We start from the raw sequence: 27,905 nt of genomic DNA, 5'->3' as shown, positions 1-27,905 counted from the left end.
CCTGTCCATGGTGAGCGATGCTGGTTGCACCTCTGTGAGAGCAAATTTAAGAAAGGTGAAAAAAAATGTTGTAACAGCAGCTGGGAGAGGAGTGAGAAAATGTGAGAGAACCAGCCCTGCAGCCCCCAGGTCAGTGCAGCAGGAGGGCAGGAGGTGCTCCAGGCACGCAGCAGCAGTTCCCCTGAGGCCTGTGGAGAGGCCCCTGGTGGAGCAGGCTGTCCCCCTGCAGCCCATGGGTCCCACACGGAGCAGATCTCCACGCTGCAGCCCGTGGAGGAGCCCCCGGTGGAGCAGGTGGATGTGGCCTGGAGGAGGCTGCGGCCCATGGAGAGCCCCCGCAGGAGCAGGCCCCGGGCCGGAGCTGCAGCCCGTGGAGAGGAGCCCACGCAGGAGCAGGGGGTCTGGGGGGAGCTGCCGCCTGTGGGGGACCTGTGCTGGAGCAGTTTGCTCCTGGGGGATGGACCCCGTGGTACGGAGCCATGTGGGAGCAGTTCTTGAGGAGCTGCTGCCTGTGGGAAGCCCCCACAGGATCAGTTCAGGAAGGACGGCATCCCGTGGGAGGGACCCCACGTGGAACAGGGGCAGAGAGAGACCATGAAGGAGCGGCAGAGATGAAGCATCAGGGACTGACCGCAGCCCCCATTCCCCATTACCCTGAGATGCTCAGGGGGAGGACGTAGAAGAGGGTAAATAGGTGGAGGGTGTCTTTACTTCACTGTTAGTTCTCACTGCACTAGTCTGTTATTAGTGGGCAATAAATGACATTAATCTCCCTTACGCCGAGTCTGTCTCAGCTGTGAAGGTAACTGGTGAGTGATCTCCCTGTTCTTATCTCAAAGAAGCTCCATGAGCTTCTTTTCATTGCATTTCCCCCCAGTAAGGGAACCACAGTGTTTTCCCAGCTAGGAAGAGGCAGAGCAGAAGCAACTCTCCTTCGCAAAAGAGAAAGCAAAAGGGGAGGAGGGAACTAGAACCTCCTGTACCAACTTCCTCCAGCTTCTTTGCAACACCCAGCTTCAAAGCTGCACAGTCTAGAGCTTCTTAGTCACAGATATGGAAGTGTAAACTAGAAGCACGCAAGAAGAAGGTAAGGAGAAATAAATATTCTGTAGCAGGCACTGTTATCTGTCTCCTCCAAAGATGTGTGTTTGCCGCTAGGAAAAAGTGACTGTATGTCTATCGATGCACTTTTCCTCCTACTATTTCTGATCCCAGACTTCTCTTCAAAGTTTATAAACTAATTTTAGGGTGGTTTGTTTTGTTTTGTTTTTTGTTAATAGCTTAGAAGAGTAATTCAGCTGAATTTTAGCTTTTGTGTATCCTGCTTGAACAAAATACACTTATCGGACAACTATAGGAAGAAAACTGCAGAACAGAACAGTTACAGTAAGTACACACATTTAATTCTAGTCTGGGATATTTTATGAAGATGTGATGTCTTCGTCTGATACCATTTCTTGTTTCTGAGACATTAATTTTATACATAAGATGATCTACAATCTACTAAGACAAACTCTTCCAAATCTTCTGTAAAATTTTTTGCACGTGAAAGGTGGCTGTTAGGAGATTACAGTGAATTAATCCCAAGGAACATGTCCTGAAAGAAATTATTCTGCAGCAATAATATAGTAGAGTGATTCTCTGGTGGAAAATAACTTCAGTGGGTCAGAATCATTAACTAGCCAGTAACATGAAACCTAGAAACACTACATCAAAACTAGGAAATGAAAGTATCCCATTCTAGAGCTTTGCCTCATTAGGGGGGGGTTCCAAACTTTAAAACACAAAGTAACTGTTTTAAAGGTCATAAACATGTTTGCTTCTATGTTAGGAGTAAATTGTGCCTCTGTTGCAAACTGTAAATTTGGTGGGATATAAAGTCATAATTTTACACTGCTGGCTTGAATAGTCTCCGAGCCAGAGAAGAGCTTTAGTTTCAGTTTCTTTTCTCGGCCTTCAGATACCCTGGGTGGAGTTAATGGTGAGGATGATAGCCAGATCAGTTTTGTCATAAAAACAGTGAGTCTATTTCCCTCTGCACCCCCGATTTTTAATAACATGTGCTTACCAGAGTGTTATTCCAAAGAACTAGAAACTAGTTTTCCTTCTTTTTCTGTGACTAGAGGGAACAGTCTGTTGAGAGCAAAGCCAACTGCAGGCTTCCCCAGCCTGCTCTCCGCCTTTGCTCTGTGCCCTGGCAGTTCATTAGTTAAATTAGGAGGCAGCTGGACCGAAGCTAGGAAGAAAACAGTACTCCAGCACTAGCTATAAGAAATCCCTATTGTTGCTTCTTATTAAAGTTCATGTTTTAGGAAAACATGTAATAGATCGAAGAAAGCATGTTGCTAGGATGGGTTAGATAACAAAGTGTTCTTTCAAGAAACAAAATTTCCTCTATGGAAACAAAAAATTCTATGAATTTATTTTGTCTCAAGAATAATCAGGTACCAACAAGAAAATAATATTACCACTAGTGTAATGACTGTAGCTGGGTGTAATTCCATAACAAAATACAAATTTCAGAGGAATAAATATAATTCTCCTAAAGGAATTGAGGGGATGAAGTAAAATTGGACACTACTAAGTGAATTTTTTTCCCTTCCCTTCCTTTCCCTTCCCTTCCTTTCCCTAATTTTCCCTGTGCTTCTTTATTGAAAGTTTATGCCAAAAGTCCAAATTCAATAGGATCAAGTGGATTGTAAGATGCCCTCCTCCCCGTCACTCATCTCCACAAATGCTGCTGAACTGCTTGATTTTATTTGAGAAACCTCAATGAATATAAAATGTACTGAAAAAGTAAAATGGTAAAGAATTTCCTTTCATTTGCAGTAGCAGCAGTTGAGTAATCACAGCAGTATATTTCCACCCGAAAGTCTCTTTGCAATGTTATTCAAACAAATTGAGTACCTAACCACATCTTAGGATGAAAAAAGCTTGGAATTTTTCCTTCTCCACTAAATTGTAGCCTTTATGAGAGCCATTTGTGACCATGGTTTGTATTTGATGGCCCATACACCTGCAAGTTGGTGTCCAAATGACAACAAATAGGTAGCAGCCACCATTTTTATGTAGCGTCAGCTATGGAAGTGGTTTAAAAACAGGATTCACATAAAGCTGTTCTGTAAGAAAAAGTAATCTTTCTCTTAGAAGCAGATAATGTCTTATATATGATCTGACTTCACATTCCCATGATGTCCCCTAATTGAACCGTTATATTCCATGTGGCAGATTACACAAATGATGAAATAAATGGTAGACAGCATCAAGAAAATATGCATTATTCAGTTAATAAGCTATTATAAATCACTTGTTTAGTAACATTGTAATTTTTTTTCCTTAAAGAATGGAAAATGCAAACACTGAAAAAAAAGAGAAATTACATTTATATCAACATGCTGAAGAGTGGACAAAAGAAGAAGTCAAACAATTCTTAACTGAAATTCTTAAGATTGACCACAAATATGCAGAAATCTTGTATGACCAAGATGTAGCTGGTTCTACTTTGAAACTGTTGACTAAAGCAGATCTGGTGGATATGAGCATACCTCACGGGCCTGCTATTCAAATCATTCATTTCCTGAAAAAGCATGGCATTCTAACTGAAAGTTCAAACCAGGCTGAGGGACAAGAAGGCAGCGAACAGAGTCTTGATGGAGAAGATGATGAAGAAATTGTAAAGAACGAGTGGAAGAAGAAATACAGGTCATTTAATTCCAGTATACTGCAGGATTCTGAACTGGATCCTGTAGAAGATAAAACAGCGATAAAGTCAGCTGACAAGGAGAATGTATCGGAGAAGTCACTGTCAAGCAGCCAGCACCCAACCAGAAACCTGTGTATGCCACATCCTTTTGATAATTTCAGTGATGGTACTCGATATATACAACATCATATTCTTAATGTCCCTGAAACAGGGCCACTCAACCTCATTGATCCAGCACATGAATTCAAATTACTTTCCAACACAGAGAATGCACTAGAAGAAGACATTAAAATGAAATTTAGCAATGAAGTCTTTAGGTTTGCTGCAGCCTGCATGAACTCTCGCACAAATGGCACTATTCATTTTGGAATACGTGACAATCCACACGGGGAAATCGAAGGAATAAAAGTTACCAAAAAAGAAGCCTACATCGACCATTTTGATAGATACATTGAAAAGTACTTTGATGAGCAATACATTGGAGCTGCAAAAGCTTGCATTAGACAACCTAGATTTGTGGAAGTATTGTTACCAAATGGAACTCCATCAGATACGTTTGTCATTGAAATAGATGTTGTTCCCAGACACTCCATCTGTAATACAAAATATTTCTGTACCAACACATATGATTTTAAGAGCAAGTGTTGCAGAAAAGCTGTCTTCATCCGCGATGGAGCTAGTTCTAAAAATATTAAAAATACAAATGAATTTGAAAAGTTTAAAAGTAACTTGACGTTGTTAGCAGATTCTCGTAAAAGAGCAGAGGAAGAACATAACTTAAAGCAAAAGAAGACAATGAATGAAGGACTAAAGCTAGTTAGTCTACTCACTGGCAACAGAGACATGCTAGATGACTCTTATTATGACTACTACATTTTGGTAACAAACAAATGCCATCCAAGTCAAACTTCACACTTAGACTTTTTACAGGAAATTAAATGGTTTGCTGTGCTTGATTTTGACTCTGAATCAGAAACAAATGGTGTATTTAAGACTTACCAAAAAACTCGAAATGCCAAACTTCACTTCCCATATCATTACGAAAACAAGGTGGGTTCAGTTTCTGAACAAGCTGAGAAGCTGAATTTGCATCAGGAGACAAACTGGATTTTCTGCAATGGTGGATCAGACTTCAAAGGCAATAAAGAACAACCATTAGATCCCGCTTTGTGGCAACGAGATAGGGCCGCTGAAGTCAGAAAGATGATTTCATTTCTTTCACACAAAGACGTAAAGCAGAGTGGGAAGTTTTTAATAGTGTTTCTTTTGCTTTCCCGAGTGGAAGATCCATTGGATCCCCTTGCTGAGACATTTGTTACATTTTACCAAGAATTAAAGGGACTAGAAGACATGGCCTGCATTTGCATTGGTGCAGGTACAGACCAGCGATGGAAAGATCTTCTTCATGCTAGAGGCATAAGAGAGGAAGCACTTTCAAATAAATGTGTTTCTAATTTAACCCTGCAAATGGTAAATGGTACCATCATAAAAGCGAAATCAGTGACCCAGTCATCTAAAAGACTTCTGCCCTCCATTGGCGGTTCTACCATTCTTCTAAAGAAGGAAGAAGATTTCATAGCAGCATTGGAAATCTTATGTGAAAATGAATGCAAGGACACAGAGATAGAGAAGGATGAAGAAAAATTTAAAAAATTCATGAAAGAGCGGGAAAAAGATTTTTATCGAGGTGGTAGAGTGACATGGTGGAATTTTTATTTTTCTTCTGAAAATTACACATCGTTTTTTGTCAAAAGGGATCGTTATGAAAACCTTGAACAACTAATTGTGTCTTCAGCTAACAGCGCTAATCAGTCACCTGTAAAAATTATCAACCTTTACCACCATCCTGGCTGTGGTGGGACAACATTAGCTATGCATATCCTCTGGAATCTCCGGAAGCAATTCAGATGTGCTGTTCTCAAAAACAAAACAAGTGATTTTGGAACACAAGTGGCAACTTTAATCACCTACGGAGCAAGCAAGGACAGTGGCTATTTACCAGTGTTACTTCTTGTGGATGATTTTGAAGAGCAAGAAAATGTCTATCTTCTGCACAAAGAAATTCAGGTAGCTATAACAGAAAAATGTATTCAGTATGTAAATCCTTTAGTGATCATTTTAAATTGTATGAGATCTCAGAATCCTGATGAAAATTCAACGATCAATTCCTTGAACAGTATTTCTTTAAAACAGTTTCTTTCTGTAAAAGAGCAAAGGGCCTTTGAACAGAAACTAAAAGATATTGAAAAGATGCATCCAAATCCCAATAATTTCTATTCTTTTATGATTATGAAGGAAAACTTTGATCCGAAGTACATAGAAAAAGTGGTTAAAAATACCTTGCGTAACTTGAATATAAAGTCTAAATCAGCACAACTTGTTTACTATCTCACACTCTTAAACGCTTATGTAAGAACATCTACACTTTCAATATCACTATGTGAAGAATTCTTGGGAATTAATTCTCGAGAGACAGGCAACAAAGATAAACTGATAGAAAAAATGGGAATTTGTTCCAATATTCTAATGTATGCTCAAGTACAAGAATACACGACATACCGAGGTCTACGCATCATTCACCCATTGATAGCACAGTGCTGCCTAACAGAATTTAAACTAACCTATAACTTGCCAAAAAGTGAAATTACATTGCGATTATTGAAGGAGGATTTACTTTATGAGAATTCATTAAAACACGACAAACTTACTCATGATATATTAACCCTACTGATTACTAGACAGCGCAAAGAACATGGCTATGAGTCAGACACATGGTTCTCCCCATTAATTGAAGCCATTCATAGGGAAGAAAAGTATTTTAATGTGGAATGTGTGTTACAACAAGCATCCACTAGATTTAAGAAAAATGGTCACATTTGCCAAGCCTTGGCAAGATACTTCTACATTAAAGAAAACAAATTTGACTTAGCATTACTCTGGGCCAAAGAAGCCAAAGAGCGAGCACCACACAGTTCATACATATCAGATACACTAGGTCAAGTCTTTAAACGCCAGCTAAGATACCAGGTAGAGCACAGAGGAAAGAGTGCAGTCCTAACAGCTGAGGAACTGTATTATTTGCTAGAACTTGCTCAAAATGCTTCATGGGCTTTCAGAGTATCTCAGCAGCAAGCTAAGAATGCAGTCATTGAACAGCATTTGCAGCGTCAAAAACTTAAAAGAAAGTTTCAAAATTACAATACTTTGGGTTATCAGGGAGAGATAGAAACTGGTCTTTATGTTATTGATGTCCTGCAGCACATTCCCTTTTTCAGCAAAGAAGACTCACAGTGTAGGAAAAGAATGATAAAGTATCTATCAGGAAATAGTGTTTTGAATTTAGACAGCCCTAACACAGAGAGTGAAATGTTCAAGGCTCTTACACATTATTCCAGCTTTTTAAATAATTTGCGATCACAATTAAAAAGGGCATTTGACTTCCTTGAAGACTACTTTGTGTTTTTCAAAACACAGACAAATGAAAGAGAAATTGTAGAGGCAAAAATGTCTGAGACAGTTCAAGAATGTTTTACAAAATACACAAAAATATTTTGTGATTCCAGTGTTGAGCAACTGAGAAGTCAACAGGTCTTAGGGTGGCCCTTGTCTCAGAAAATAGAAGCATACAGAAAGACTGTGGAGGCTTCCAAAGCAGACTCATTTTCTGGAGTTTTGGCATACCTTTACAAAAACCAGAGAAATGCTGACAGAGAAATAGAAGACATAGTATATGCATATGCATTTCTGTGTGAGGAGAATTCACAAGCAACTCTGAAGGAAAAACAGAATTTCATTTTGGCAAATGTTGTTCTGAACTGCGTTAAACCTGAATCCACTGAGTTACGTCATTTTGAGGAGCTGAGAAGTCAACTTGTAAGTATTCTAGAGAAAGTGGAACCGAATTCACACTGCGTAGAGCCTTTCTTCCTTGCCTCTTTGTTGTTCTGGCCTGAAAATAGAAAACAACTAAATGAAGATTCTAGGAAAATGGACAAGTATGTTAGACGCCTAAGTGAGTCTTTCAAAGAGCTCTATGGAACCGTGTGTTGTTCCAAGCAACCTGTGGCTCATTTCTATCTTGCAAAAGGCAGTGGCCTAAACAGATTTGTTCACAAAAGAAAGATAGATCAGCTTTTTAGCTCACTTTCAGAACAGGAACTGAATGTCTTCTGGCAGAATGGAAATATCTGGAAGGAAAAGGCTGTTCATGATCTTTTGCTTCCTTTGGATGGAAGAGCTGAGGGTACAGTTATCTACATAAACTACGGCAGCAATGAACCCTTTAGGATACCAGCGAAGCCTGTTCCTTCATGCCTACTGAAAAATGGCCCAAACATACAAAGAGTGTCTTTTTACCTTGGCTTTTCCGTTGCTGGTCTCCTGGCATACAACGTTCGCAGTTTATAATTAAAACAATAGGGATTTCAGGTTCAGTTTTTCAGGCAAAATTATCATTAGCATTTTTTTGCCAATAATTGTAAATGAAAAGAAATGGCTGTCCATCATGCTTCCCTCCTCAGTATGCCAGTCTTTGTGCTTGGCTAATAAACAAGTTGTACATATTGTGAAAGGACAGAAGCACTTTTACTCTCTCATAGCATTTCTAAATATGTGATTGTTAAAGATACCACTACTTTCTGCTCTACTGTAAAAACACCCTAGTTGTCATTTGAAGCCAGTATCAAACAGATTTTCTTCTTTTGTGATGGGCCTACTTCTGCTTTATATAAAATTGATCCAGTTTGGTCTTTCTTTTCATTATAAATTCCATGAGTTCCTTCCAGTGATGGATGGATACATTTCTTATTAAGTTTGATCCTTGTATAGGATCCATGCAAATTAATCAAAGTATAAAACTGCCTGTAGTGTTCAGGCACAATGTTCCAAAAAAGTAAAATATACTGGTGTGAAACACCAGAAACTACAAGTTACTGCTACCTGGGTGGGAGGAGGGAGTGTGCAAAGCGTTGCATTTTACACTATGTGTATGCGATTCATGACAACTAGAGGAGTTCGATAAAATTAACAGCTTGAGAAATGTCTGAAGGACTGATCTTTTATCAGCCTATGAGTCCTCTTTGCTCTTAGTGGCAGGTAGGCAAAAATAAATGACTTCTCAGCAGAAGATTAATAAAAACAAATCAACGACAACAAAAGAATAAAGCAGCATGTCATTCCGGTGTAGTGCAGCTCTTCTTTCAGTTGCAAATATGCAAAAGTAGCTTTATTGTATAAAGCAGACTATAGCCAAAATATATTTCTGTTGGCAACTTCCTATTGCAGTGACCATCTCCCACTGATTGCATGCTTTGTTTTGTTTTGTTTTGTTTTGTTTTTAATAGTATACTTTTATTTCATGTAGGATACTACAGAATCAATTTTCATAGTAATTCATTATTTGCTCTAATTGGTTCTTAGAAGATCGCTGTACAATTTAACAATGACTATTTACCCTTCCAAATAAAGATTTACAGCAAATAATTTGCCATGTCTTCATGGCAACTGAAGACTTCATCTCAGTCAGTCATGTCTCAAAAACTGCAAGTTTACGACATGTCTAAGAAAGAGCAATAGCTGTGAGGGGCAGGAGAAATGGAGGTGATGTGGAGGAGACAATGTTGGAAATGCATGGAAGAGGACATTGTTGGGGATGTGGCTAGAGATGTGCTCCTGGAAAACAACAACCCATGCTGAGCCTGGGACACCTTTGAGGGACTGACATTACCCACACTTGGGTAGAGGAAACAAGTTAGAAGGAAGGAGCCGCATCGCGTAGGAGGAGAAAAGTATAAGAAGCAAGAAGCAGCACAAAGAAGCCACTACACATCGATGCCAACCTTCTCTGCTGCCCTTCACCTTGCCAGAGGGATTGGGAAGGGCTGAGAATAATACCCGGTGAAAACAAAGTAGGACATGGAGAGGAGAAGTGTTGCACTGTTTGCCTGGGGAAAGGAGAAGAAAAGCATTTCCCTAATGATGGTTTTAAGGTCCCTTCCAACCCAAACCATTGTATGATTTGATGATTCTACATGTCTGCTCAGTTGTCTTTTTGGTTTCTCCATGGCCCAATTAATAATTAGAAGTTTTTGTTAACTGGCAATAAATTAAATTAAATTTCTCAATATGAGGTTCTTTTTCTCATAACGTGCACATTTACTAATAACCCTTGTGATCTGGCATACTGATTACATGCTAGGCACCGCACTATATGTCTGTGTGAGTTTACAGAAATACAGATTTTATTATTTTTATGTATCGGTCTGTTTGTTATAAAATTGTATTTTTATCACCAGTAACTCATTAATACAGATATTTTATAATATATAATAACTGTGCAAGGTTGAACTGTATTTTATGATACATAACTTATATAGAGACTGACAGAAAAGTATTTCCTACTTTAAAAGGATTTCCTATTTTCTATTACTTTGTAAGACCAACTTCTTTATGGCTCATAGCTTTTTTAATCTTTGAAAACTAAGCTCTCCCATACCAAATATCTGCCTCAGACTTATCTTGTGTTAATTAAAGCCAACGGGCTCAGTAGCTTCCAAGAGTGAGGTCAAGAAAAAAAAGCATGTTGCGTTGCCCATGCTAAATAACTCTTCCAACTTTTTCCAGTATGCTCAGGAATTATTTGGAATAGTTTATAAAACAGTTTTTAGCATGGTAGAGAAAAGGTAGAGGTGAGGGGAAATATGACTGAGTGAATACAATTTTACGAAGTTGCAAGGCCTGAAAAGACTGCCATTTCTATATGGGCACATGCAAACTTAGGTTTTAACAGCAGAGTCTTTATGCAGTCAACAGTCCCAGAAGTTGCAGGTCCGGGCTGTCATGGGCCAAGCCTAAGCTGTCAGTGCTGAGCCCAGAAACCTCGAGGAGGCAACCTGATTCAGACGGGTTGCACAGAGGCCAAAGCTAGGCCAGCAAGGAGAGGCAGGAGAAGCTGTTTGACTTTCACAGGCCGTGGCAATGTTATCTCAGCAGCTCCCTCTGGTGTGTGGCCCAGCTGTTGGAGCAGCCAAGGTCCTCGCTGCACCCAAGCATCTTTGTGGAGTGTGAACTCCTGTGGAGGATCAGGAGTTTAGGAATCCACTTCTGGGGGAGTGCAAGGCCTGCAAGCATCAGTTTAGGATGTGGAATTTATGGGCACAGAGGATTCTTCTCTAAAATCACAGCTAGAAGCACACGACATGGAAGGGGCTTCACAACTGGTGTCGGAAAGGAAAATTTCCATTAAGGTGAGCGTAAGGTAAACGGCCTGGAGCATGGCTGCAAGGACTGAGGATGAGAACAGTGGCAGGGACTAGAGTAGGTAAGAGGGAACAAGGGAAGGGAAGGCAAGGCAAGGCCAGGCAAGGCAAAATGGTAGGCAAGGCAAGGCCAAGGGAAAATGGAAGGCAAGCCTAGGGAACACGTACAGGTACTGGTATGCACACTAGCAATAATATGAGCTGACTGAGCCAAAGAAAAAGTATGTGCACAGGGCATTCAAAGTCCCTTGGCTGTAAGTCTGTAGAGGATTGTATTTCATACAGGAATACTTCCTGGGCTGAAGACTTCCAACTTACACGGCCAGAGCAGAGACTGTAGGACTTACGAGGTAAGACAGAACAAATGGAGGTTCTCTAGAAATGAGAAAGTGGAGGATGACACAGTGTCTTCTAATAATTAATAGGCAAAGAATGTAGCAAAAAGGAAGGTAGTAAAATGTTCTGAAAGCCCAAAGTGGGCATGGAGTAAAGGTAAAAATGTACTGTAAGAAAGATTCAAGCTATATCCCAGCAAATAAAATAAAATAAAAATAAATAATAATAATAATAATATATCAGTAAAAGTAATGAAGTACAGGGATAGACAGCTATGTCATGGAAATCTCTTTGTAGATCTTGAAAAATGAAAAGACAAACATTTGAGATAAATTTAATAGTTTTAAGTGAGCTTATATGCTGTAGAGCACTCTAGAAAATCTCTTAAGCTTTGTTTCAGACCTACTTTTCCATAACTTAGATAAGAAAGCCTTGATAGGATCAAATACCCCTCCATAGGACTGCCCTTCCTTAAATGTTTCATGCATCTACCCAATCTCACATAAATTTTCTGTAGCTCTGAAGACATGAGAGCAAAGGCCTACATACCTCAAATCCTCCCCATTGCTAAGACACATGGATTGCATCTGAACTTAAGGAGACAAAAGGTCTTGTTTCGTCCTGAAAAGCCCAACTGATGTAGACAGAGGAGTTGCGGGGGCACAGAGCAATCAGCTACAGACTGTAAGAATTAGCTAAATTCTGCACAGCTTGTATGTTTGATTACAGCTGAGATTATACCTGTGATGTGGCTTTATCATTACAAACACCTTTTGCTGAAAAAACAAACAAACAAAAAAACCAACACAAATCAGATCTCCAAAATCATGAGATTTCCATCTAAAACCATGAGATTTCTAAATATGTGAGGATTTTTACACTGCCTTCTGGCTTGAAACTACTCTGTCTTCTTTTGTCAACATGTGAAAATTTCAGATTAAAGTCAACTAGAACAAAAAAGAATGTGCTTTCCTCTGTCCATATGAATGGAGATTCCACTTACTGTCTACACACATGTAAAAAAGGAGTACAACTGCATCTTCTCCTAAGAGAGTGTAAGCTTTACATTTCCTATTACTGTGTTAACCCTTTTCCCTTGCACTTTCACATCTGATTTCTTTATTTCCCTGCTGTGCTAAGGCTATAAAACACAAGTGGGAAGTAACCATCCAAGAATAACAAAGCAACTCCTTTATGTATCAGATTTTCTTGTTATTTCTCAATAAAGATTCATGTGAGCTCCAGAGATCTTAAAACACAATACATGTACATATAATAATGATGTATAACATCAGAAAGTAAATGTAATCCAGATAGCCAAAAATTATTATATTCTAAATTACATATCTTCACTGTTGCACCAGAGTATAATTTCTTCCTGGAAACCAGTCCATATTCTTTCTTCTTCCTTTCCTTGCAACACTTTTTTTTTTTTTTGGTCTGGACTCTTTTCTTCCACCTAGTTCCAAGCAGAAGTGAAGGCTTAGGCAGCACAGGTAGCAAAGATATACCACAGTGCTCAGGTAACTGCTCAAATCCCCACTGTATGGTCAAATGAAAAGGGCAAGTCCATTTCTTACAGTTTGAGCTATCCTTTCTCCGTATTGGAAACATGACCTTCATATAGCATTTCCTTTAAAATGGATGTAAGACTGCTCAAACAAATCAATTGGGTATAAAGTGCACAGCTGTTTTTTGTTTGTTTGTTTGTTTCTGAAATGTTTAAATTGAACTTTGCAGAAGAGCCAATATAATTTGCAGTGCTTATACTGGTATATATACATATACTGTACATATATATATAGTATACATACTGTGTTACACATCCCAAAGTTTCCCTTCCAGGTTTAGATTTCATTTGGAGACTGAGATTATCTTTGTCATTTTCCTCACCATGCTGGCAGCTCTGAATTAACTTTTCTCTTGCACAATCAAGAACCAGGAGTGTTGGGGAATATAGTGTGAAGATACTGAGCCACCTGTGACTGGGCAGCAGTTTAGCTGTATTCATATAATGTTGCATTCACATCTTTTCCAAAGGAGCTACCAACCAGGGACCAGCCCCCCACAAATGTACCTACCCTCCCCATGACTAAAGATGCAGCAAAATGGAGTGATCATACCCTGCATACTTGTACATAAGATGTGACATGGCTTCTGTACTGTTGGACAGGTACAGAAGAATCACACTCATTTGGGAGATTATGCCATGGAAGAGGTAGCTTGAGAAGCACACAAACTATCAAAGCTGGGCCACTGGTCCAGGTTCAGCAAGGACTACCCTCACCTCTTCTCCTTTATTCTCCTCTTCCTGGACTTTCTTCTGTGGCATCTCTGACAGTGAAATAACCAGGCTTTTTCTTCCCATTCGTGCCTCTAAAAACTTGGATCTATGCAAAACTCCTGCCTGCTTGCCACCTTTAGGTGGCCCATTATGAAGGAAAACGAGAGTTGGAGAACTGAGAGTGTCTAACCACCCATGCCAGGTTGCAGCCACAGAGATCCCATGACAGTAACAAACATGCTTAACAGGTCAGGGAGCTTCCTTGATCCTCCAATCCCAGACCCAGAGCAAAGACAACTTTAGCATCAAGCCATCAAAACTGTATTCTTTGGGAAAAGCATCCACAGAGGACATCTCCTTGATGCTTGACATCAGAGGAGATTCCAGTCATCTCTTAGAGGAAGAGATCAAAATTATCTTGGTAATTCTGTCTTCTCTGTAGTTGTACCACCTCCCGCTGCTGTTATACTCCCACCCCTAGACAGTCAAAGACAAAGATTAGCTAGCTTTATCACCACACTCACCTCCTTTACCTATGTAAAGAATGAGTCTGTCAAAACAAAAACACTTCCTCTTTTCACCATACACAAGATATAAGTAATTCAGCGACACCTGACAAATCTATTGGATTACTACTAAATGCAGTGATGAAATACATGGCAACAACATCTCTAAACCTAGAATGCTTTTCCTTCACACTACCCTTCTTCTGCACGTCTTGTAACTTATAGTGGTGCATTTACGCAACCAGCTGTCCATATTAAATCCACATCTCTCGATAACTGCTGCACTACCAGCACTGCAGCCCAGTAAGGCTCCAAGCGCCGGACTGTTATGTTCTCTTCTCAGACCCAACGGAGGAGTTGTGCTGCTGCTTGGAAGGAGTCATCTTCAGCCCTGCTCCCGCCTCTGGCTGGTGAAAGGAGCAATATCTCTGCTATTCACACTTTATAGATTTCGTTCAAACCAAACCTCTATGGCCCAAGGACTTCTACAGAACAAATATGCTTCGGGTTATTTCTGTTTTTTGTTTGTTTGTTTGTTTTTTCTTTGTTTTCTCACATAGATGTGTATGAGACTTAAAAGTTTAAGGTTGCAATAAACTAAAATATCTGCAGGACAGGAAAATAAAGGAGGACAAATTTTATCACAAATGGGAGCTGGGCTGATCTAGTGTCGACGAGGCAGGCACTGATGCAGTCCTTGTGGCAGAAGCGACCAAGATGATTCAGATAAAAACACAGCAGTAGTGAAACTCTGTGGAGAGCCCCATGGCAGGTGGGAGCAGACCCCGGCCCGGGGAAGGCAGCGAGAGGAATCAGGTCCGAGGAAGAGGACTGCTCATATAACTACAGTTGCAGAAAAGAAAGAAAAAGAAAAAAAAATACTAAAAATAAAAAAGGCCAAACATTGAATTCTTAGCACCTATCCGCCACAGAATATAAAAAGGGAACCGAAACCTCCCCTGGCGGCCTGCGTGAGGCGTGGACACAAAATGGCAGGCGGGGGGAGCCGCGGGCAGCGCGGCCTCGGGGCTCCGGGGCGGGCAGCAGGCGGCGCTCCGGCTCCGCGCACCCCGGGCCGCCAGCCGCTGCAGGGGCCTCGCTTCTCCATCGAGGCCACGGGTGGCCCGTGGGGCCCACGGAGACCGAGGGGAAGGGCTGCTGCCGCCAGCGGGGCGAGAGGAAAGGCGCTTTGGTCGCCGCGGTCACTCTGCAGACACCTCTCCTCCCGTGTGAGGGGAAAATGAGGAAAATGCCGTCCAGATGTGACTGTGGAGCAGCCTCAGGGGAACGTCCTTCAGCCGCAGGGAAGTCACTCCAGAAGCAAAGTCACTCCGACCAGCAAAGCCCAGCCTGAACGGGACAGGGCATTCCCCTGCCGTCACCTGACGTGGCCATACCCACCAGAGATGTCACGAGTGAAGGCTGGAGGGGAACCTGTCCAAGGGTATGGCAACACCTGTGCAGGCATCAGGTGCTCTCCCGTCACCACTGCCACCTCGGCAGGTGATGACCAGAAGGAGCAGAGCCCAATGGGGTCTCCCCACACTGGGATATTTTACACAGGGCCTCAGGTTCCATGAGGCCATGATGGGAGAGTTAATGCATCCGAGTAAAAAAGCTGTGTTTCCTCTCCCAGCAATGGCAGGAGTGGGTCTGGGCTTGTCTTGAGGCCTTACCCTTGCTGAGGAGAGCCAGCAACATGGGGAGTTTCTCAGTTTGGGTTGATTCTAGCTAGAAGCACAGCCACCATTCAGTGAGGGGAATGTTGGTCATGACAAATTCTAATTACTTAAACTTAACGGCTCTGTGCTGCAGAAAGCTATTTCTAGTTTCCCTTTGCCTATTGGAACCACAGACCTTCACTTTGTGTAACCTGTCACAAGACAACTTCTGACTTCCTCTTCATTGGCATTTGCTTGTTCCTTGCTCTTTCTTAAGAGCTCAAGATGAAGGACATGCTCTTTCCTACTCAGCAGCTGTGTTCCCTAAGAGAAGTTTAGGGCTCTACCATCTGTTGCAGACCCTATGCTTCAGATGCTATGTCTCAACAGAGACTGAGCCAAACAGCAGCACTAACTTCAGTGCAACTATGACTGCCTTTGAAAGGGTCTGGCTTCACAGCAGGTATGGGACTGAAAGCTAGCAAGCTACCACAGCAAGGAATACAGTAAGAGTTATGAATTAATAATGATAATAGGAGTGAGAAAGAAGGGAAGAAAAAAAAAAGAAGAAGAAAAAAGAAAAACTTTAGTCTTGCTAGTTTCCTGCGTGGTTTCTTCAGTGGTGACTCCTGTATTTTAAGTCTTATAATGTAGGGAAATGAGAATAAGAGCACATACTGACTTTATAAATTCAGTCAAGATGGATTCAATTTATGCATATGATGGGAAGTGCGTGCTGCAAAGAAACAAAACATAGAAAGAGTTACAAAAAATACCGTAGAAATAGTCAACACTGTGAGTGCAATGTTGCATGAATTACCACCTCATGACAAACTGATCAGTGGAACATAAGAAACCAACAGCTGAGATCCTTGGTAAAATTCCTATAGGGATGAGCCTATAGGAATTTTCAAGATAATGATGGTCATTGTGGCCACACAGATCATTTGGGAGTTACATGTTGGTATATGGACATGCTCTCCCAAAAGACCAAGTAGAATACAAAGATAGGGCAGTAATGAGACTCTTGCTAAAAGGAGAAACAAAATGCAGTTTTAAAGTCCAGCCTAGTTAAACTATTTGTAACAAGTCTTGCAAGTACAGTTTCTGAAGAAGAACAAGAAAATACAACTAATGTTTATGGTTAAATTTCTTCAGTCTGCAGTCATCTTGAAAAGCAAGTATTACAAGAAACAAAATGAACACAATAGCAAAGAGCACCTTTCTTGAGAATGAGCTCAAATGTCAAGAAATTAGGGTCTACAGTGTGCTAATAAGACACACTGGTGTGTGAACTTTCTATTCTAGAGCCTTACATCTCAATTATCTTTGTCTGGAGATGGTCCTGTGTCAACTTTGCATCTGCATCAGTAACTCATTCTGTTCAGCCATCTGTTCCACAGACATCAAACTGTTAAGTAGCCCCAGTGCAAGACAATCTAGTCCAGTAACACAGAAATAAGAAAAGAAAAATAAAAGAGAAAAGAAAAGAAAAATAAAAAGGAAAAGAGAAAAAAGAAAAAAAAAGAAAAGAGAAGAGAAGAGAAGAGAAGAGAAGAGAAGAGAAGAGAAGAGAAGAGAAGAGAAGAGAAGAGAAGAGAAGAGAAGAGAAGAGAAGAGAAGAGAAGAAGAAAAAGAAAAGAAGAAAAGAAAAGAAAAGAAAAGAAAAGAAAAGAAAAGAAAAGAAAAGAAAAGAAAAGAAAAGAAAAGAAAAGAAAAGAAAAGAAAAGAAAAGAAAAGAAAAGAAAAGAAAAGAAGAAAAGAAGAAAAGAAGAAAAGAAAAGAAAAGAAAAGAAAAGAAAAGAAAAGAAAAGAAAAGAAAAGAAAAGAAAAGAAAAGAAAAGAGAAAGAAAAGAGAAAAGAAAAGAAAAGAAAAGAAAAGAAAAGAAAAGAAAAGAAAAGAAAAGAAAAGAAAAGAAAAGAAAAGAAAAGAAAAGAAAAGAAAAGAAAAGAAAAGAAAAGAAAAGAAAAGAAAAGAAAAGAAAGAAAAGAAAAGAAGGAAAAGAAAAGAAAAGAAAAGAAAAGAAAAGAAAAGAAAAGAAAAGAAAAGAAAAGAAAAGAAAAGAAAAGAAAAGAAAAGAAAAGAAAAGAAAAGAAAAGAAAAGGAAAAAAAAATAAGGAAAAAGAAAAGAAAGAAAAGGCGATCTCATTACCATTTGAATTCACAGGCCTTCCTGTAAAAAACACACTATTTTTGATATTGACATGAACATGGTAATTTGGGGAGTAAATTCTTGTTTATAAGAAAGGAATTAAAATCAAACACTTAATATGCAACAGCCATGTTCAGAGGCAAAATAATTATTGAATTAAACTAGGATTTAAGGTACTTGCTTCTCGCTTTGCAGTCTTTAATGGGGTTAAGAAAACATTTCTAAGATGGCTATTATATCGCAATTTCAACTGCTGGAGAGATCACCACTAATTTATAGTCTTGAATGAGATAGACATTTAAAAACCAAGAACTTTGAAGAAAATTATGAGCTGATTGTTGACCCGTGTTCTGGTGCAATATGAGGTTTCTTGTTTTGTTTTGATTTAATTTCATATATGATACAAACAGAATTTTTTTATTTCAAATGATCATGTTTTCTTTCTCGATTATTATGTCCCAAGAGCTGGTAAAGTTATATCTGCTTAATTCAGTGGCTTTGCTAGCTTTCCTATGTTTTTTAGCACTGTAGAACTAAGATAATTAATGGCCAGAGAACTAGATTCCATTCTACCCTGTAAATCTTCAACAGAACTGGTGCTGAAGTTTCAATAACAAAATCATTATTGTGAATGATTACTGAGCCAGAGAAAACCCTTGATTGACATTCAGATTCTTAGCTGAATTTGCAGATGCTGTGAAGTGAGAAGATCTGGTGGGAGGTCTGTGAGAGGCATTGAGATAGGATCTTGCTATAACATTTTTAGAGAACTCTCCTTTAGAGAATCGCTGCAGTCCGTCATTGCTTGTGGGCTTTGGGAAACAGACTGCAGAGTTGTGCAGGAGCACAAACCCTGTTCAAAGCAAATGAATGCTGTGCTTAAAACAATAAATCCTTTGGCAAATTAACATGTAATACAATTGGTAAATTACCCTGTATTTTTTTTCATACCACAGCTCAGTACTTCAGGGCTTTTTATTTTTTAAGGTAACTCTGCCAGGAGTGAGGCAAAGATTCTGTATATAGATTGACCCCATGTACTCCTAACAGATTATTAAATGCAATTACCTGTTGTGACATAATCTGCAATGAAGAGAGATGGATATACAGTCTGATACAGTCTGTGACTGTGTGGCATGCATCCCTTTAGATACTCTAAGCGGTATGTTAAATTTTATTGTGTTCTAAAGGTTTAATACAACCTTTCTATTTTTACATGATGCTCTGACCTTCATATATATTAATAATGTACAAAGCATGCCCTTAGAGCTGAAACTCACTCAGCCTTGTTGCATATCTTTCATTTTACCTCTATCTTTGTTTTATATAACACTCCCTACACTGTCTTTTGGAAAGAAACACACCAGACTTGTGTCCCCCAACAAAGCTGTGGTCTCTAAGGAAACTCGTGCATTAATTAAGGAATAGTATAATGGGTATGGTTTTGTTTTGTTAACCAGTGCCCTAAGGAACATCGTTGCACTTATGTAAGTATTTTATCCCTCCCTCCACTAGCAAATATCAGCATATTTCTGTTAACTGTCATGTGGGTATGTTCAAAACAATACTTAGGAGATAAAATTTTGTCTTTTGAAATAGCAAGCACATTGGCACATGAATGTCATTTCTGTAGTAACTTGGCACTGTCTTCTCTGGTTACTGTTGTTGGCCTCCTCCTCAAAATGTTCTAGTATTGAAGCCAACACCCATGGCCACACACTGGGTGTGCTTGGCAGCTGCAGGGCCCAGATGCCAACCACTGGAATGTATTTTATGTACCAGTGTCTCTGCCTGTGGCTTGGCTTCCTGGCCAGCCTTTAGCAAAGTCTCTTCTCTGGACTCATCTGGCTCCAGTGCTTGCTGCTGTTGCAGCTGTGGGACTGAAGCAAAAGCAAATTACAGAAAAGCTGTCTCACCGTTCCAGGAACTGCTTGCCTGCACCAGCTCCCAGCAAGATCATACACTGAGCCCTTTTAGCATGTGAAGAAGAGATGTCCCACTTGCCTGTATGCATTCTGTGGAGAACCGAGTGCATGGATTGAGAAGGGACCGAAATGGCAGTACATCATTGGTAACCTAACAGGTGCCACTGAAAGGTACTTGATGATGTCAGACATGGAAGCCACAGTCCACTGAACCCCTGAGAGAGGCAAACCTGCAAGAGAATCCAGTTTCTCTATCAGTTGCCTATTTCAAATTCCTTCTAGTTTAGACCTTAAGAGCACAATATCAGCTCAGCACTAGATATTCCACTTATGAATCTAATGAATCTTGCTTGCATCTTATGAATCTATGAATCTTGCTTGCATCACTCAGCATTTAGCGTGGTGAACTCAGTGTAGATTTATTTCTACTGTTCAATAGGATTAAAAAAATTAAAAAAAAAATAAAAAAAAGAAAGCCACCTGCAAGCGAACTGTCTCATTTTTAACGTTTTTATATTTTGTAGGGTTCCCAATCTTAACTCTTTCATTGGAGCATTCCACTGTGGTTTCTCTGCTCCAGTACTCTCTAGACTTCTGTATTTGACTGGAGAGCTCACTAAAGACATGCCGCACAGAATACTGGAGGGTTTTGCTACACACCCATGATACAGTAATTGACATAGCTGCAGTTACACGCATCTAACTCTGCTAGGGAAACGTATCTAGCATCTGCTAAGAAGCTGCAATACGAAAATATTGATATATCAGATACTGAAACATGCACTAATTTGAAACTGAATTGCAACGATTGATTGAATTCCTTTTAAGTGTCCAGTATACTACAGCAATTAATTTTACACCCCTTGCTTGTACTTGCTTTGGTGCACACAAGGGTAAATTCATTGAAGGGTAATCTCTCAGCTTCCCGGGTCATATTTAAGAACGTCCATAATCTGAAAAAATACACACTTGGTTAAGCACCTCATCTTCTGAATTGTATTTGAGAACAACTATGTTGATAGTAAAGAGAACACATCTACTACGTGCACTTTTGGACAACGTATACACACACAAACAAAAAAGTGTGCAGGATAATACTACCTGCTCAATTTGAAGGTGTCCTTTAGGAAAAAAAAATTATATATATATACGAATTTATGCTATATTCCTTAAATAATACTTCACAAACTTATAGCAAAAGGTCATGGAATGGATTCCTTTCTGTCATAGCACTGATATTGTTAAGTCTTGTGGTGATATTTACTTCAGTGCTGCCTTGGTGCCACTGGGAGTAGAATTACATCATATTATGGTCAGAAGCAGATGCAAAGGATTTATGCAAGAATGGGGGCCACACTGCCTCCATGTGCCATCTCTCAACTCCTCCAATAGCAGCTCTGCAACTACGCGTGAACAGAATTTATCAATTTAGCTACATGGTGAAGAAATTTCACTGTTTTGACTAGGAGTAACTGCTTCTTCCATCTTGAACTGCTCATGGAGACACCAAGGTTTGGCTGAAACACTGTAAATCTGTGGATCCTTACCCCAGTCTCCCATCTGTTCATCCGTCCTCCAGCGGTCTATTGTGTAGCAGGGCTCTGGCATGTCTTGCATGAGGTGTAGATGGATGTGAGGTTGCCCATTCAGAGGCTTGTTTTGGTCACAGCTTCATTCACTTTCTTTTGGCATTTCTAGCTTTCGTTCTGAATCAGAACAGGCTCAGAACAGGAAATACAAACATATGACTGAGAAATACAATTAGCTCTCTCTGTCCATGTATTCCCATGTATGGTCAGTCGAATTCATTATCTCCTGGTGTTATAATGTTTGACCATTCCTAATCTTTGTGCAGATTTCTCACTGCACTTTTTTTTTTTTTTTTTATAGTTAGGCATTTTTGTACTAATATTAAAATACGAAGTATACAGTAGGGTAATATTTGGTTGGGACCCTCTGAAATCTTTTTTTCAGTTCCTATCCTAATATCTAAACTGTGGGAGGAAAAAAAAAAAAAAGGTGTTATAAATTAACTGTGAGCACCTAGGTGTTATTATAAACTCAAAAAATCTGCTCCATTTTTATCACTGAAAAGCAAGCAACAAATTAAATCACTTTAAGAAAAGCATTGGGAACAATACTGTAAATGTTTTAATGCCCCATAGAAACAGTTATACCTCTCCAACCTGACAGTTAGGGTTACACAAAGTCAAAGACAATACGGCCAATATACTTTTACTATTCCCTGTCTAATTCTTAATAGGGCAGAGAGAATATTCAATGCAAAGTGGGACTAAAAATTTCAAGGCAGTTTAGTTTAGGGAGAGGGGATTTGAGAAGCGAAGGTAAAATGTAGAAAGTGATGGTGTAGAAAAAGCCATTTACTATCTGCATTTTGTTTCTTATATCCCAAAGTGAAATTAATCTTATATCCAGTGAAATTAATAATAAAGAATGAGTATCGGTAAGTGACATCTGCTGCACAATGAATGTCTGGAGCGTGCTATTGGAATACTCACTGAGACAGAAGGCTTTGCAGTGTTTTTTTATAAAATGAAACAGGCATTTGTTTGCATCATATAGATCTTTTCTATGAGGCTAAGCAAGAAAAAGTCTATTAGTCAGCCATATTCACCTCCAGTTTGTAAGAACCACGTAAGATCACCATGGGACACATTCATCCAAAAGGCCTGTTGTGACGCAGGTCTCAATGATGAGTGTTCCCCTTCTATAGAATTTTCACTATAAATATACAGCCATCATTCTCAACCTGTTTTTCAAGACATTTTCCTGTTTTCTTCTCATTCATTTAAATGTCTGAAAAGGAAAAATGTAGGTCTATATGAATAAAAGATCCTTTTCAAAAGGTAAAAGTGAATTCAACATAAAGAGACGCTTGGAGATATTAAGTCTGCTTGCAGCCCGTGCCAATCATTTTCCTTTGATAGCAAACAAGAATAAAAATAATAATAATTAAAAAAGCCCAACAAAATACATAATGATCTTAAGAAACATTGTTGAAGTCCAACTTGAGGTTGGACTTGGTGATCTTGGAGGTCTCTTCCAACCTAGATGATTCTGTGATTCTGTGTTTGAATGCCCTCCCAGGGTCAGAAGTGTCAAGCTTTTCATTGTATAAGCTTATTGAGGTTTGACAACTACAGGTTCCTTCTTGCTTTGATATTTCAGCCATTTGTTGAGCCTACTTTCAACGTGGTGTGTGTAAAGGCAACTGATATATGGATTCAGTACTTCATGCAGCAGGTGGACAATGAGTTAGAAAAGTGAAGATCTAGGTGGAGAAGTGAATGAGCAGGGTTAAATCACAGGCATGTTCTCTTGGCTTCAGATCCTAAGAGAGCTCATCTCATAAGCAGACCTAGTTAGTATTTAAAACATCTCTCTGAGGATGAACATTCTCATGTTTCGGTTAGAGGTACCTTGACATCCATGCCATCATGCCTTGAGTGACTTAGAAACCAGGTTCTTTGCTGCAGAGCAACTCCAGTGTTCATTGTGTCATTTTCTGACTGCCACGTAAAGTGGAGGTCTAGACTTCTAAAGCAATTTTAACGATACAGTGGTTCAACCAGTTTAAAATGTCTATTCTGCATTTTCAGTAAACTTTTAATATTTTGTGGCTTGCAGTTTTGTTTCAATAACATGAAGTAGTCCTTCTATTCACACGTTTGAAAGAATAAAAAATAAATCACAACAGTAGAGAATGGTAGAATGGAGACTCCAGAGTCTCCTTGCACTAATTTTACCTCTGTGTAGTTGCATTAATTCGGTGGAAGTAAACCTGAATTCATGCCAGTTATCTTAATTTGAAATAGTAAGACTAGAAAAAACAGGCAGCACACTTCAAATGTATACAGCTGTTTTTCAAGTGTGGAAAAAAGGAGTTATTTTTATGTCCTATATACAACTAAAATCAAAGTAGGTGCATATCTATTTTTCACACAAATTGCAAGGGCATACACTGCTGGTCAAATCTGAAGGTGAAATGTTCATTCATGTTTATTCTGAATGAACATGAAGGATCCCAGGTCGTCTTCTATTAAATAAAATTTGCAGGAGATCCCTGGCCAAATTCTCTTTCCCTGCTAAACAGCACTGCTATCCATTAGTGGTTGTATATACATACAGTGTAGATGCATATGTTCATAGGCATTGTATATATGAGAAACCTACATACACAATTTTACAGTATTACCTTCTTGGATGTGTGTACAATTACTTGATGCTATTAGTGACCAGGGGAAAAACATATTCTATAAACTGTGTAATGAAGAGGTAATATTGCATAGGGAACATGAAGTCTGTTCCAGCAAAGTCAGTTGCAGCGGGACAGCTTGCATCCGTCTCCTGTTTCTCAGAGGCAGCGACAAGAGTGGCAGTAAATCTTCTGACCGGTCTCAAAAGACTTTCTTCCAATTCTTCCTGCTTCAGCCCCACTCGTTTTTCTCCACACTACCTAGACAAATTATTTTCCTTTTACATTCTCACTTCATCCAATCCAGCCCCCAACCTTCACTGGTTCAGCATCATCTCCCACCATCTCACCCTGGAACTTTCTGCTGAGCGTGCGTGTGTATGTGTACAACATGCAACACATACAACAGTCTGAAATGTTCCTTTATATTACATATATTTATATTTATATATTTACATTTACATTTATGTTATCAGACCTGTAAAGTAAAACAACTTAAAAAGAAGGGGCCTCATTTAAGTGCAGTCTTTTAGAGCCAACATGCATGTTTTTGGCCATGTTTTTCTTCTTTCATGGTGGAATTCTGCGTAGCAATTGATATTTGTGTTTACTGGAGTTCACGTCTCAGGAAGCAGTTCAAAACAGAACGCAAAGGAAGCTAACGTGTCTCCAGAGAGAAGAACATGGAGAAGTTAAATAGTTAATTTTTAGTAGGCACAAATCACATTTCCATCAAGTGCAAGCAGTCAGCTGTTATTGTAGGTCACTAAGATACAATGAATTATTTTCTGCAGTTCGTGGAAAACATTAGGCAGCTGTAATAAAGTCAATGGTATTTCCTTCCTTACTGAAACATTACTTCAGCAAATCCCCCTGTTTTGTTAAAACACCATTTCATGCTTGATAAAATTTCATAGACTTCTTTTTATACTTTTTTGTTTCTTTTATTGACTTATGCAGATAGAGAAAACACTGAATGAAAAATATCAGAACTGGCTTTTCATGTTTAGATGGATGACGATTGATGTAAACTTAAAGACGCTATAAATGGAAGGGGGAAGGGAACACTTCGGTGGCCTTTATGTAACATAGATATTCAGTCCAGGAAACATACCACAACATAAATGTCTTTTTAAGACATTAAAACCCAGCTTAAACAAAAGGTAGAGTATTTCATGACATAGTTCACCGCATTGATTTTTGCTTATGTGCTTATCTGTAGCTATATGTAGTAACGTAAAAAGCTACTGGTTTTAAAGTTTGTCTTGCTTTATAAACAGCTAAATTCTGCATAAAGTATCTCTAATAAATTCCTTTAGGTCAGATAGTAATACATCCTTTGCTATTGTTTTCTTTTAAGGTCCTATGAGAATGAGGAATCTGAGTTCCTGGGGATTCTGTATTGAGAGGTGGCAAGTTTTCCTTCAGGACAATAATCAGTGGTGAATCTCTCAGAGCAGTGCAAAATGAAGAACAATAGACATTGACTGTACATATGCAAAAACTGGTCAGCCAGCTGGTCGTTCATTATCAGGGTAACACATTTACTTTCTGTGGTGAAACAGCAGCCTCAGTGTTTCAAAAATATGCACAGTCCTATGGATTGGCTCACAAGCAGTAGCAGCTGGACCTCAAGTTAGGTACTCACGCTTTAGTAAGCAACCTAACATTGCAGCAGCGGAATGAGAAAAATGTAGAAATTAGTAAGGGTTAGAGGGACATGTTTGAATGGGAGGTTACAGAATTTTCACTAGTTGGATGAGGCTACAGCTTGGGTAAAACCTGCAAAGAGTTTTGTTAATTTTGCATTAACAATTGGCAGGCTCACTCATTTCAGCATTCTTAGCACTGTATTAATAAGATGGAGTCTCATATCCCCACCACCACCACCACCTTTCAAGATGCTTTAGCTACTCCAAATATATATATAACTGAATGTGGGTATGGAAATGACAGATATCACTGAAAATTCAGGAACTGTACCCCAGCCCTGGAGAGCTAGTGATGCTATGTACAGGTTTTTAAAACTAACAGTGCTAGAGCTGATAGATGTTGGCCCTATCACAAGAGGGAATATTGATATCTCTCTAGAGAAACAGATTGTGTTCATGCCTAGGAAATAAACTAGCTAGCCTGGAACCTAGCTCTTTGCCAGCTATTTACACCATCACAACTGGCCATGGTGACTTTTGGGAGATGGTTTCCCTGACAGAGGAGCTAGTGTTTTAAGGAGTCAATTCAGGTGGCATTACACTTATCTCTAGTTTATAATGTGTAGCACTGTTGTCCCCAATTTAGTTGAACAAAGCAGCTAGTAGAAACTGTGAGGAACCCATCTCCTCATACTGCCGCCTCAGAGACTTTCTGGGTTGCTTCTAATCAGAAGCTGTGGATTGGCAATTAGTGGATAAGAAACCCAGTTTCTAGAGTATCAGAAGACTTAAGTGCCTAGTCAGCTTCAGCATGTTTGAAACTCTTACAACAAATCTACTTGAGACCCTGCAGTGTTTTTGAATATTAGCCCTCAGCTCCTTTCCTCACCCTAGTGAAGTAAGATCTTCCATATCACGTCATACCTCTTGTCCATCTCAGCTGTATTATTTATCATCAGCTCTTTGAAGAAAAGCTTCTCTTGCTTAGGGCATTTACACAGTGTCTAGCATCCACCCTACCTAGTGAGCTCTGTAGTATCCACAATTGGGTCTCCGTTTGGCAACCTCTTAGCATTGAGAATGCTGAGTACAGCCGTGGTCATCCACATAAAGAAAAACTCTAAATGGCATAGCTGCAAAGGAGACTAGCACGGTCTGAAGGGGGAACAGAATGAACCAAAAAAGTTGGCTTACTCAAACTAGTAAAATGCTGGTGGCTGAACACTGATGGCTAAGAAAAAAAGGTGAAAGAAAGAGGCCACTGTAACTTGCTTTGGAAATTTCTTTTCTTCATCAGCTGCATATTTTAGAAAAGGATTGATTAATTTGGAAGAATAAGAAAATCTGAAGTTCTCCTTCTGAAATAATAGTTTGGGTTAGTTGGTTTACTTTCCACCATTTGCAGATCTGTTCAAGAAGCAGGTGTGCCAGTGCTTATAGTATACTTTGCTGTGCTAAATAGAATATGAAACAGTTACTGTTACCATTGCCATTCCACCTAATCAGTGTTTTTAAAATTTCCTAAAATGACTGACTGACTCATCTGTGAATTCTGTAATAGTTATGCACTAGGAGCTGCAATCCATTAAGAGTAAATTGATATATATGTCACATTCAGATGTTTTCTCCTGGTCTTTGTGCTTACTGCTGAAATATTAGTTCCCTATTACCAGAGCTCTGCTCAAGCTTCTAGGAAGTGATAGCGGTGAGTGGCTCACTCTGATGTTGATGATACTTTAGGCAGAATATAGGGAAGGGGTTACTAGTCATTGCTATTTAGTTAAGACAAATGAGTGTTGGAGTTATCTGCCTTTTATTATTACTTGTCTTCCATCTGCATTCTAAAAAATGCTCAAGGTCTTTTTTTTATTTTCTTCTATAAGGTACCTATCCCATAATAAACCCCTCTTTGTGTTTATAGCTTTATCAGAAAGCAGACCTGCAAAAAGCTGTGAAATTTATAGGGGGAAAAAACCAAACAAACACGCAAACACAACTGTTTATGTCAATTCATAGTTAATATGTAATAATCACTAAATCATATGTTAAAAGTCACCTTTTTGCAGCTTATTTTAACTAGCTTTATTTGCCAGTAAGCATGCCTCCATTCTTGTACTGAGCGCATTTCTATATGAAAACCTTATCTTTCCTGCAGTTAAATTGAGCAACTCATTGTCTCGTCAAGGTTAAGATCACAAGGGATCATTAGGTCG

At 39.4% G+C, this 27,905-nt stretch overlaps 1 protein-coding gene across 2 annotated transcripts; it reads left to right on the top strand.

Moving 5' to 3' along the window:
* The first annotated feature begins 258 nt into the window (after positions 1–258).
* On the top strand, positions 259–9,954 carry SAMD9L (sterile alpha motif domain containing 9 like). Of its 2 annotated transcripts, XM_080581475.1 has the most exons (3): positions 259–1,087; positions 1,281–1,386; positions 3,343–9,954. In XM_080581475.1, the coding sequence occupies exon 3, from the start codon at positions 3,344–3,346 to the stop codon at positions 8,108–8,110; it is 4,767 nt and encodes a 1,588-aa protein (XP_080437601.1). In that variant the 5' UTR covers positions 259–1,087; positions 1,281–1,386; position 3,343; the 3' UTR covers positions 8,111–9,954. The 2 variants fall into 2 exon arrangements, with proteins under 2 accessions (XP_080437601.1, XP_080437602.1); XM_080581476.1 differs by lacking the exon at positions 1,281–1,386.
* Positions 9,955–27,905: the final 17,951 nt, after the last annotated feature.

The sequence above is a fragment of the Anser brachyrhynchus genome, assembly GCF_964034855.1.
Source record: "Anser brachyrhynchus genome assembly, chromosome: 2".
In the NCBI taxonomy this organism is placed as follows: domain Eukaryota; kingdom Metazoa; phylum Chordata; class Aves; order Anseriformes; family Anatidae; genus Anser; species Anser brachyrhynchus.
Note: the sequence above shows the minus strand (reverse complement) of the source record. Positions and strands in the feature narration are given on the sequence as shown.